This window comes from Quercus robur, chromosome 2 (assembly GCF_932294415.1).
Source record: "Quercus robur chromosome 2, dhQueRobu3.1, whole genome shotgun sequence".
Classification (NCBI taxonomy): Eukaryota; Viridiplantae; Streptophyta; class Magnoliopsida; order Fagales; family Fagaceae; genus Quercus; species Quercus robur.
In genome coordinates this window covers 34,044,280-34,057,722 of record NC_065535.1, presented here as the reverse complement: position 1 = coordinate 34,057,722, position 13,443 = coordinate 34,044,280, and the positions used below count along the sequence as shown (strand labels likewise).

General features: G+C 38.3%; 1 protein-coding gene across 2 annotated transcripts; it reads left to right on the top strand.

Moving 5' to 3' along the window:
• The first annotated feature begins 284 nt into the window (after window positions 1-284).
• Window positions 285-12,698, top strand: LOC126713443 (receptor homology region, transmembrane domain- and RING domain-containing protein 2-like). 2 transcript variants are annotated; one of them, XM_050413198.1, is made up of 5 exons: window positions 285-648; window positions 1,302-1,532; window positions 2,544-2,600; window positions 2,724-2,948; window positions 11,708-12,698. In XM_050413198.1, the coding sequence occupies exons 1-5, from the start codon at window positions 525-527 to the stop codon at window positions 12,277-12,279; spliced, it is 1,209 nt and encodes a 402-aa protein (XP_050269155.1). In that variant the 5' UTR covers window positions 285-524; the 3' UTR covers window positions 12,280-12,698. The 2 variants fall into 2 exon arrangements, with proteins under 2 accessions (XP_050269155.1, XP_050269154.1); XM_050413197.1 differs by having other exon boundaries at window positions 287-648; window positions 2,544-2,948.
• Window positions 12,699-13,443: the final 745 nt, after the last annotated feature.

Here is a 13,443-nt window from a genome sequence, read left to right as displayed (position 1 = left end):
TAATAAAAAGATATTTAATGAAAATTGTAACGTTAAGTTATGACCAAATTTTTAGCCAATTTATTTTTTATAAAATTATTTGAAGTAATCTAACTGTTTTGGCCGTGAGGAATGAAGATAATATCTAAAATAGTTAAATATATATATTTTTTGGCAATGGTTAATTGGCTTATTTATTCATATGAAGATAAGCTGTATAACAAACAAATTAACCATCATTATCTAGAAAACCCCCATTATATATATATTAATAGAAATTACAAACATCCCCATTACTTTTAATTTTCTCCGTACAAATCCATTACTACCAAAAAAAAAAAAAAAAATCCAACAAATTGAAAAGCATCAAAGAATTAAGAAGAAGATTCAGATTTATTCTTCTTCTTCTTCGTCTTCTTCTCAAATGGAAGCGGATGTATCTATCAATTTCTGCAAAACCCTAAAAATTTCTCCTTAAAGTTTTCGTTTTGTCTTCATCTTCTGAGGAATTAGGTTTTGAGAAATCTGAGGAAAATAAAAAAGCTATGAATTCTGCAGTGCTTTTATCGTTGCTCTTTCTATTTGCTAAGTGTTTTATGGCGACAGCGAATGTTGTGCTCATTGTGCACAACGCCACTTTCTCTTTCCAAGATGTTGAAGCTAATTTCGGTTAGTTTTCTAGCTTCAAGCTTCAATTTTTATCTTTATGTTTTGTTTGGTTGCTGAGAAAATAGAAATTTGGTATTTTATTTTGGATGTTCAGATATTGTTTCTGGTTGAAAGGGTATTTAAATTTTGATTTTTGGGGACATGGGTGTGTTGAAATTTTCACTCAGGTTAGCTAATTCATTTGTTTGACTTGGTTGAGTTGAGTTGCTTCTATTTTTGGCAGGTCAATAGTAACATCATTAGTTGAAACAATATTTGGGAGAGATTAGACAATAATAATAACAAATTTCATTGGGTTATTGATCCATTGCTATGCCTTCCTGACAAACTCTTCCAACAAAAAATAATAATAATAATAATAATAGCTTTCAATGACATCAACTATTTATGTTATACTATTAAATAAATAAAAAATTCATACTATGCATTCTTGTGTGTGTTTACATAATATTTGAATTAATATATTTTAGATTTCTGTTGAATATTTACCACTTTCTAAGAAGAGGTGGAAAATTTTAAGTTAAGATTGTGGAAGGTCTTGGTTGTTTGCATGTATCTGTGATGGTCTGCGCAGCCAGATGTGTTGCTCTGTTGTTTGTGATGATATGTGATGTTAATACTTCCCTTGATTTGTGTTATGCTGTTTTTTCCAGCTCCACCGGTTAAAGGTTCTGGGGAATGTGGAGTATTATACATGGCAGAGCCTCTCGATGCATGCTCAACATTGACTAATAAAGTTGAAAAAGCTTCCAATTGCAGTTCCCCATTTGTTCTGATTGTTAGAGGAGGATGTAGCTTTGAGGATAAAGTTAGAAGAGCACAGACAGCTGGATTCAAAGCTGCAATTGTCTACGACAGTGAAGATAGTGGTGTCTTGGTTGCAAGTAATGACCTTTATCTGCAATAAATATAATCATTTTTTCTTTCCAAAGACATTCATACCCATAGTTATTGGTCAATTAAAGAAACATTTCTCTTATTATTTGAAAAACTGTCTTTTTGGATTCTCAAACTCCAGGGTTAAATAAGGTTCTTGATGAGGCTGTCCCAACTGAAGAAGATATGAAAATATGTAAATCCTCACATGCTTTCTACTAGGGTAGTAAATGAGATTTTATTGCTTATGAGCTAGATCCCTGACAAATGATATGATACTTTCATAATGATATTGTGGTAATATATGTGCCTTCGGGGGTGAAATGGTAGTCTAAAACATACCTGATCAGTTCATTGGCACATAATATGATGCCAGAATAACAGCCATGTTACTTCAATACTGATTGTGGTGGGGTAATATGTCAAGGATGTTTTTTGTTGCAGTGAATAATATTTAATACGTTCACTACATATACATATCTCTGCGTGTGTGTGCACACCATTTACTATTAGTGACAAAAACCTTCCACAGCTGATTAAAAAGGGGGAATTATACTAATCCCGAGTGGTCTGTTTTCACTTTGCCACGTGTTCCAGAATCTGTCACTTTGTCCTTCTAAGGTTCATTATATTGCATTTTGTTGCTTATTATAGACTGAATATTGAGGTGAAGCACATGCTTCACAACAAGATGTAATTGGAACAAATCTCTCAAGGGTGTTAAAGAGATACTTACCAAGTCACAAGGTGGCAAAATGAAAATGGGCCTTTTCACTGGAGAACAAAGTGCAATTTTCCACTAAAAAGAGTTTAGGTTTTGTGAGCACTCCCATTTTTGTTTTAAAATGTAATGTGCAAGTACTATTTGGAATTCCAATTATTTTGTTTTTACAGTCTATTTTCCATGTTCCTGTAGGGGAAGAATTCTGTGACTTTCTTCTTATGTTGACTTCTTTTAATTGGTAACTAGATATTTTGTTATTGTGATAATCCCTAATTCAATCATGTGGATAATGCAGTGGCAGGAAATTCAGCCGGTGTAAAAATAAATGCTGTGTTTGTTTCTAAAGCTTCAGGTGAAATACTAGCAAAATACACTGGCTTAATTGACATGGAGCTTTGGATTATCTCAAGTTTCGAAAACTCAGCATGGTCAATCATGGCAATCTCTTTTATTTCCCTACTTGCCATGTCTGCAGTGCTCGCTACTTGTTTCTTCGTTCGTAGGCATCGTATAAGACGTGAACGGCCTCAAGCTTCTCGTGTGCGGGAATTCCATGGAATGAGCAGTCGATTAGTGAAAGCAATGCCAAGTTTGATATTTACTGCTGTTTTAGAGGATAACTGTACTTCAATAACATGCGCTATATGCCTTGAAGATTATACCGTTGGAGAGAAGCTTAGGATTTTACCATGTCGTCACAGTAAGTCTTTCTTACCATAGCAAAGTTCATATTGCTTGCAATTTTACGTCATTAATTGCATTTCTTGGGGTGAGCATTTTAAGTTTTTCAATTGTAGGAACAACTCTAGTGATGTTTTGTGTTGGGTGGTTGTCAATTCACATGGACTTTACCAATGAATATGCATTGTGATGGAGTCATTTGAGATTTTAACTTCAGATAATGGTGATGATTTTCTAATTAGCATGATCTGGAGACCTATGTAGTTGTAAACTCTTAGTATATGACCTACCATGAATTGCATACTGTATTGCACAACTGAATTTTACATGGTCTATTTGGTCCTGTTGGCAGCCTTCTATTTCTGGGTGTTAAGCTCACTATTTATTTATTGCATTGCTTTATAATTCATGTTTTAAGGTTTTTGACTATGTCCTTTTACGCTGTATATATTTTTTTTTTGATAAGTAACGAAAATTTTATTAAAAAACGAAAAACAGCCAACCCGAGTACATTGGGGGGCATAAATCAATAACCAAGATTACAACGATCAAGTAAAACAAGAAGGGAAGAACAAGAAAAATGACAAAAGATCACACTCCAATTGAGGAGAGTGTGTAAAAAAAGACTTAATCTCTAACATAGAGCGTTCACATCCCTTAAAGCTTCTAGCATTCCTTTCGCGCCAAATACACCGTAACAAGCAATGAGGCACAATTCTCCACAACTCAATATTTCTATGTTGTCCAAACTTACCCTGCCAAGAGTGAAACAACTCAATAACCTTCTGAGGCATAACCCAATGAATTCCAAACAAACAAAACACCAACGACCGCAACTCACAAGCAATGGGGCAATGAAGAAGAAGATGATCCATTGACTCCCCACAATTCTTACACATATAACACCAATCAAGAACTAACACACGTCGTTTGCGAAGGTTATCTGTTGTTAAAATCTTACCTAAGGAAGCAGACCACGAAAAGAAAGCTACCCTTGGAGGAACCTTTGATTTCCAAATCATCTTCCAAGGGAAGGATAAGATGGTAGGAGGGTAGAAGGAAAGATAGAATCCTCTAACCTCAAAACCTCTACTCCTTGCTGGCTTCCAACACACCCAATCCGGACCCAATCCCCGTACTGTCGAAGAGTAGACCATATCCATAAACAGATCAAAGGATTCTTGTTCCCAATCTTGTGGAGGACGACGAAATTTGGCATCCCAATGAATCCTCCCACCAGACCAACTCATAACCTCCGCTACTGAAGAATCCTTTGTTCTACTAATACAATAAAGTTCCAGAAAAGCCTTTTGGAGAGTACGATCTCCACACCACACATGCTTCCAAAACTTCACTCTAGTACCATCCCCCGCATCATACAGAAGTAGTTTAGAAAAACTCATCCAACCACTTCTAATATGTCTCCACAAACTAACACCATAAGCACTGGTCACCTTTTTCGTGCACCAACCACCCCAATCATTCCCATATTTCACCTCAATAACCCTCCTCCATAGAGCATCGGTCTCCATGCCATACCTCCATAACCATTTTCCTAACAAGGCAGAATTAAAACTCCTTAATCGTCTAATACCCAACCCTCCAATCTGCAGCGGCTTACAAACCTGAGCCCAACTGACTAAATGTAATTTAAAGTCACCATTAATACCACTCCACAGAAAATCTCATTGTAACTTCTCCATACGATTTGCCACCTTCCTAGGTAAAGGCAGGAGGGAAAGGAAGTATGTAGGTAAGGAGGAAAGAGTACTTTTAATAAGAGTTACCTTCTATGTTGCACGGACATGGACACGGATACGGGGATACGGCAATTTTTGAAAAATAAGGACACGACACGGCGGTTAAATAATTAATTATATTTTATATTTAGGCATATTTTTAAATATTTTTAGACATAAAATACGTTTATGTCTAGAATTTAAATTATGTAAGAACTACAAATAACTAAACTAATACCCAAAGTAGTACAATAATACACAATATTTAACTTTAATAAATAAATAAATCTATAGCAGTACACACAAAAACAAAAATCACTAAATTCATAATAAATATTATAATTTATAAGGCAAAACAAAAGGCTGAGTAAAGAAATACATTAACTGTGAGAGTGGGATTTAAAAAAAAAAAAAACGCGTTATAACTTATAACTTATATAAATAAGTAACAGTACTGAGTACACCCATTACCATTCAGTCACCAAAGGGCTTTGCTTCTCCTTCTTCTTCCTCACACTCTTTAACAGTTTCAGAAAGAGGGTTTAGATTGTGCATGGTTGGGTGGTTGCCCCTCTCTGAACCCAATGATTTCACCAATTTGGCCCTTCAAATCAACCACCCAAGACCCTTCTCTTCCAAACCCATTACCATTCAGTCACCAAAATTAATATCCGAAGTAAAGAAAAAAAAAAAAAAAAAAAAAAAACAGAGAGAGGAGGTTGGACCTGTTGTCCATGCCGAGAGAGAGAGAGATCGCTGGAAGGGACAGGGCACGGCATCACTCGTCGTCTATGGAGCTCGCCGATCGGCCCGACTTCGGCGAGGGATAGAAGGTAGCGGCAGAGGTCAGAGGGAGGGTGGTTGAGAACTTGAGAGGTGGGTTTCTCAAAATGACTTCTTAGACTCAAAATTTGTGATTTTCCTTTTTTTTTTCATCACTGCTGGTGTGTTGGATGCGTCGGAGCCGTGTCGGCGCGTGTCAAAAAAAAAAAAAAAAAAAAAAAAAAAAAGAGGATACTCGCCGGACATCGGAATCCGGCGAGTCGTACTCGTTCCAGTGCCCGACACCGACACGACGCCAAAAATGGCGTGTCCGTGCAACCTAGGTTACCTTACCTCCCTTAGATAGATACAATCTCTTCCACCTTGCTAATCTCCTTTCCATCTTCTCCAAAATAGGATTCCAAATTGATAACTCCTTAAATTTAGCTCCTAATGGTAGCCCCAAATATCTCAATGGAAGAGAGGATTGCCTACACCCCAACATCCCCACCAGAACATCCATATTGTGCACCACCCCTATAGGAACCAACTCACATTTCCCCAAGTTAATCCTTAAACCTGAGACCTCCTCAAATCTAGCCAGAATTGCTCTCAAACTAGCTATTTGCGTAGGATCAGCATCACAAAAAATAAGAGTGTCATCAGCAAATAAAAGATGAGACACCGTCACCGAGTTATCAGCTGTATTACCTACAGAGAAGCTTGAGAACTGACTAGTGGTAGCAGCCACATCCAACATACGACTCAAACCCTCCATAACAATATCAAATAGCAACGGAGACAAGGGGTCCCTTGCCGAATCCCCCTAGAATCACCAAAGAAATCAAAAGGACTACCATTGATCAAAATGGAGAATTTAACAGTAGAGATGCAACACATTATCCATTTTCTACATTTCTCTGAAAACCCACAGCGCTGAAGCATATACATTAAAAAACCCCAACTCACATGGTCATATGCCTTCTCCACATCCAACTTACACAACACTCCAGGCACACCTGACTTTAATCTATTATCAATACATTCTGAAGCAATTGAAAAAGAGTCCAAAATTTGTCTACCTTTCACAAATGCATTCTGAGAATCTGAAATAAGCCCATGTGCCACCCTTCTAAGACGATTGGCCAACACCTCAATCTTATAAATCCCACCAACTAAACTAATAGGCCGAAAATCCTTGATCTCCGCAGCATCCACCTTTTTGGGAATAAGAGCAAGGAAAGAAGCATTAAGACTCTTCTCAAACACAGCCTGAGTATGAAAATTTTGAAACACTGCCATAATTTCAGCCTTCAAAATACACCAGCAAGACTGAAAGAATGCCATAGAAAAGCCATCCGGGCCAGGAGCCTTATCACCTTTTAAATCACTAATCACCCCAAACACCTCTTCCTCATCAAATGGCCTATAGGCTATACAACCTGCTATAGCCTCCGGATCTGAAGACGATTCTCCATCCACCATAAGCCTATCAATGGAATTAAATCTTCTGTGAGAATTAGCTATACGATGAAAGAAACTGGTATTCTTGTCTCCTTCTCTAATACAAAGGACTCTAGACTTCTGTCTCCAACAGATTTCCTCCATCAAAGTAACTTTTTCTAATTCACCTCGAACTCTCTCCAACTCCAGCCTTTCCTCCGCCAATAAAGCTTGACTATCCTCAATCTTCTCTAAATCACTAAGCTCTTGCCACAATTTTCTCACCCGATCTTCAACATTTCCAAAAACCTCCACATTCCATTTCTTCAAATCATTTTTCAAGAGCTTCAATTTATTGGCCAAAACAAAACTCGGAGCTCCTAGGACATTATAAGATTCCCACCAACATCGCACCCTCTCCACAAAACCCTCATCTTTAAGCCACATATTCTCAAATCTAAACGGCCTCATACCTCTCTGAAAGGAACCCCCCTCAAGAACAATCGGGAAGTGATCCGATAATAGCCTAGGCAAGTGTTGTTGAGAGACAAATGGAAACTTATCCCCCCAATCTGCAGAAAACAAAAATCTATCCAGCCTAGCCTTCGAAGCAACTTCACGAGTATTAGACCAAGTGAAAGATCCCCCTTGAAGCGGAATATCAATGAGGCCTTGCTCAGAAATAAAATTGGAAAACTCCCGTATAGCAGTAGTAAAGGAGGTAGAACCAGAACGCTCGGAAGGAAACCTTACCACATTAAAGTCACCACCCACACACCATGGAACATTCCACCAACTGTTCAAACCAAATAATTCCTCCCATAAGAACCTTCTGTCTCTCACAGAATTAGGACCATAAACGCCAGTAAACGCCCAGACAAATTGATTTGACACACTTGTAAATCTACAAGAAACCGAAAATCGCCCCACAATTTCCTTCACTTTATTCACAACCCGTGTATCCCACATCAGTAGCACCCCTCTAGAAGCTCCACAAGAGCCTAGATAAGACCAATCAACATGTTGACCCCTCCACAAACTGCGAATCACAGCTCTAGTTATCAACTCCATTTTAGTTTCTTGAAGACAAATAACATCTGGCCCCCATCTTCGGACCATATTACAAACCCGAAGCCTTTTATCCCTATCATTCAGCCCTCTAACATTCCAGGAAACAATCTTCAAATTCATTGATGAACCACCACAGCCCGCTCCTTACTTGCATTCCTTGATTTCATTGAACCAACCTCAACATTCATAGAGGTCAATAAATTTTTCAACTCCCGCTGACCTTTCTGCCCCGACTTGCCATGCTTCATTTGATCATCTACTGCCTTAAGCTTTTTATTCTTTTTCGTGGCCTTTATAGCTAGCAGCAATCTTGTAATCTGCTCCTCAAAACCTTCCAAAGAAGTGCTCACTGATTTTCTAAAAGCCTTAATCCGATTTGTTACCCATTGTGATAAATTATTACCATCAACCGATTCCTTACACCCAACCCCCAACTTAGAACTACACTCCCAACTCCAAAGGAACTTCTGTGGCCAAAGGTACCACAACTAAAGGCTTGCCACTACACTCCCAAGTCATCGACCTCTCATCAAAATCCCACATCTCCTCCTCTACCTCATTAACAATAGACAAAGAATCAACTAACCCATCATAGTCCTCTGCCCATCTAACCATTTGACCGTCATTGATAAGAGGATCATTGCCTGTTACAGTCTCTAGATTAATGACTGAGCAATCCGACACACTCTCTAGAGATCGATATAGAGATAGCGGAATCATTATTTGTCAACCATCCCGCAATTGTAGCATCCACTCTTTGGAATTACCCCATGATTTGTCCAAATCACTGACCAATTCCCTAATAGTGGGAGAAGCATTAAATACCACCTTACATTCAGAAGCCTCATGCACCGTCGCCCTTACCTCCGCACCCAATAATTCATCATCCTCATCTTTCGTCACCGTCGGAGATGACGACTTCTCCACCAGCTTTTCTACCAGGTCCCCTGAAGGCAACACCTTTGTCTCCGCCGGCTCCAACGAGGGACATATCGGAGCGAAGGGTGATGAACCCAGCTCGCAAGTGGCCTAGACCACTTTCGCTGCCAATATCGGCAAGGTGGGGGGGGCTGTGTAAGCCAGCTCGGGCTTACCTGGACGCTAGACCCACTCCCGTTAGGAACTTCTGGTGCCAATATGGACGAGATTGAGCCCAAGTCAACCATCGGAGCCATCGCCGTCCTCCTTGGTGGTAGAGAATCAAGCACCGAGCTCGCGGGGAACACACTAGCACTCGCACCATACGAGATTGAGCTCGGGCCTGAGGTGCTTGACTCTACCTTACCATCCTCAACAATTGGGCTCGTAGAACCTAGGCTGGGTTTATTTTGGGAAAGCTTGGAGCAAGCCCCTGCCTCTAAAGAAAAAGGGCTAGGCAACAATGGGCCTGAACAACTCTTAATAATACCCAACCAAGGTGCCTGGGCTTCAGAAAGCCCATTGTCCATTCCCTTAATACCAACCTGGGCAGAATGGTCCTCACGTGCCACCCACTTTACAGCTTGCTTATCACCCCTATAACGTTGCCAAGACACCCGCCTCTTACCAAATTCATTTACTTCCACAATCAAACCTTTCCTTAACCAGCTAGACCTCCTAATTTGACGCTCCCTATTTTACACTGTATATATATATATATATATATAAGAAACTCTTTACGAAGATAAACATTGCTCCTCCCTCTAAAACTAGGATTTTTCTACTGAACAGAAAAGTGAGAATGGGAGATAACGATAATGAAAAGGGACCTTGTTTCTATATGATAGAGTGTTAGGGTTTCCCTTTTAGTTTGAGCTGCCACATTGTCCTATTGAGTGTTCATTTTTTACCCCATTATTAACCTTAGTTTCTAGCTTTGAAATGTCTTTAGCAATATGAGCCCTAGATTTGGTGTGCAATCAATCCCTAGCTTTAAGCAAAATGACAAATATTCACCTGCTGTTGGAAATTGCCATTAACTAGGTTCCAAACATGGAGAGAATGTATTTCAAAACTCTTTTTTTCCCTTAATTTTTCCCCCTTACTCCCAGAAATCAAGATTAAACAGTTGAGAACAGGGAGTTGTATCTTTTATATCTATTTATCAGTTAAATTGTACAAATTGTCCATATCAAAGTGATTATATTTAGTGAAACAAAAATAGGGCAGAGGAACGTATACTAATCTGTCTCTTAGAAATGGATGATATCATAAAATTTTATGAACTAATTGTTTTGTTCTACAATGTTAAGCAATTTGTCCCATGTTTCTGTGCAAGTCATATGCTCCTTGACATACCTGGTTTAAAACATCCCCCATTTGAATACTTATTGGGTGTGCCCCTGAAAGCTAAGCATAGGTTTTGTTCATCTTAGTCACTTCATGAAGGAAAATAAGCTAACCATATTTTGTTTCAAATGAAATGGAATTAAGCTAACCATTTGGGAGCCCAAGTGAAGGAGAAAAGCCTAGCTTATTCTCACCGCTATGTAACGGTGAGAGTAAGCCAGTAAAGAGTTGTATTGTACCCATAGAGAAATGACTGCTTTTAGCAATGGCTACAACAATGACCAAAATCCCCAAATCACCAACCAAGAAAACCTAATCCACCACCATTCAAGAGAGAGAGAGAGAGAATGTTTGGGCTGAGAGGAGGTTCAGGTCAGGTTGAAAGTGGTGGAAAAGTTTAGGGTTTTATTGCAGTGAGGATAGGAGAAAGAGATGATCTCCATGTGGTCGTCAATGAAAGGCATCACCAATTAGTCACTCGGTGTTGGTGAAGGCAACGTAGGATGAAATTGCCCTGTTGCCTCAGTCATTGGCAATGATTTACATGCGGTTGTTTTGCCACTTGTTTATAGAGCTATTTTTAAATTTGCTTATTTTTATCCAGCTTATTTGACACCCAACCTATTTCTCTCACTTTAAACAAATAAGCAAAAATAAACCAATGAAAAGCTCATCCAACCAACTTATTTCTCATCTCATGGCAGGATAAACTATGATTTTGGCCAAATAAGCATGGCTTCTTTGTTTAGCAAGTAATTTCTTTTATGAAAGTATTTGTTGTGCTTTATTAATATGAGATTTCATACACTACCAATGATTATGTATGGGATTAGTGCCCGTTTGGTACAGCTTATTTTTCAACTTTTGAAAACATGGGTTTTGAAAAAACTGTACCTAGAAAAAACGTTCGAGTTTAAAAATGTTGTACTTTGAGAAAATGCAGTTTGATAATGCATTACCAAACGAGCACAAAGGTTCTTTTGTTGAAATGAATATATGCAGGAGTACTTGTATATAAACAAGTTGGGTTCTAGTTAGCTGAACTGGTAAAGTTTTTTGTTGTTGAGTAAGAGATTTTGGGTTCGACCACTACCTAAATCAAAAACCAATTGGTGTCTTGACCTGATGATAAAAAGCAATCATCATGGAGTGGATACCATGGATTGAAATTCTATTGTATCTAAAAATATAATAATAATTGTATGTAAACAAGGTTCTTTTGTTGAAATGACTATATTGGAGTTTTTATACACACATGGAACCCTATCTTATTTCATGCTGCACAGCGTTTGTAGCTCAAGGCTATTTTATTTTGTAAATGGCATAATATTTTAAATGATTCTTCTTGTGTAGTGACTTACTTTATCTTCTGCCATTTATTCTCATATGTTGAATGATTGATCTTGTGCAGCAACTTATTTTATCTTCTTTCATTTCATTTTCATACATTATCTATCTTGTACATATAGTTATAAGGTTTTTGGGAATTTGACAGAATTTCATGCTCTCTGTGTGGATTCATGGCTTACTACCTGGAGAACCTTCTGTCCAGTTTGCAAGCGTGATGCTAGAACTAACACAGGTGATCCACCGGCTTCAGAATCAACACCGTTGCTTTCATCCAGCCCAGCCTCTGTGGCTTCTTCTGTGTTATCGTCTATGAGGTCATCATTTGCATCATCATCAGCCATACAAATAGCACCAGCATCATCTCAATCCCCTTCAGTTTCTCGCATGCACTCTGTTGCTAGCACTCCTTACATTCAGAACTCTCTTAGGTCCTACCACCAATCCCCTCCCATGCATGTAAGCCGAAGCTCAGTAGATCTCAGGAATGCATCATCCCAAAGATCTCAAGCTCCCCATTTCATTTCACCCCACTCATTGGGTTACCCATCCTATTCACCATATAACTCACGATTCATGTCTCCATATATTCCAAGCCCAAGCAGTGCATCACCGAGCTTTGTCAGTTCATCTGGTCGTCAGCAGCACCCTCTGCATTGCAGCGAGTCAGCTGCAAGTTTTTCTCCCTTTGCTTCTGCCCAATCTCTTCCAGAATGCTGAGTTAAATTTTAGCATATGTTTTGTAAGCTGGATAGGTGCTGCTAAGAGCTCACCAGTGGGAGTTGAACCGACATTCCTGAGATCATTTTTACCTCAAGCTTGCACTGTAAAGTTGTTGCGTCATGATTGGATTCTATTTGACATAGTTGCTTGCTTACACCAGTTTTTATATCTCGAGTGGAACTTGTTGCGATCTCACGTGTACATTGTAGCATAAGGTTTCCTTTTTGTTTTCAAGTGATTATTGTGGTTCTTTCATTTGAGGTCTGTGAAGTGTCTGATAAAAGCGTGACTGTATTGTGCTGTACTTAGGGTCTATTTGAGATCCGTTTATTTTGCTAGAACTGAAAACTTTGTGCTGAAAATATTGTAAATAAAGGTGAAAATTAGCTGAAATAGTATAGTGGTATTTATGAATAGTACCAAAAAGTGCAGTGGGTTCATGAATAGTAGTAAAAATAAGTTGAATAGTAAAATAAGCTGGTTTTTTGCCAAACACACTTAATTTCATTGACATGATGTTGTGATAGTGTTCATTGGTGAATATATGGTAAACCACAATAACCAGAATTGTTTAGGGCTGTGTAGAAATTTGCAAGTGTGAAGGCTTGGTCTAAATATGAAGCACCCTTACTTTTTCCTGGCTATTTTGCTGAAATCTTAAAATGTAAACGTTAGTGAGCTGTTTCTAAATTAAAATTTTCTGTCATGTGAAATGGAGTTTGCTTTAAGAGAAGCAAGATGCATGACCTAATGGCCTTAGGCCCGCCATCAGGTTCCACATATCGAAGGATATAAAACCTAAAATATATCACAAGCTTTTGCAAATTTACGAAATAGAATTGAGTAATTTCGGGAGCATATCACGAGCTGGATCAATAATAGAAGACGTAATTAAAAATTATTCATCATTAACAAATCAGTAATCATCTTTTTTTTTTTTTTTTTTTTTTTTTTTTAAGGTGATTCCAAGGTGATCATAAAAGTTCTCATGCAGTGAATATGAGTCATTTTCCTCTTATGATCACCTTATTATCGAGATTAAAGTATGTACGACTTTTTTTAATTTTTGTCGATTTTCTCATATTTATAAACAAGGTATTTGTGTTGCTCATAATCTTGTTAGACATATTAACGGTCTTTTTGTGTAGATGAAGGATGTTC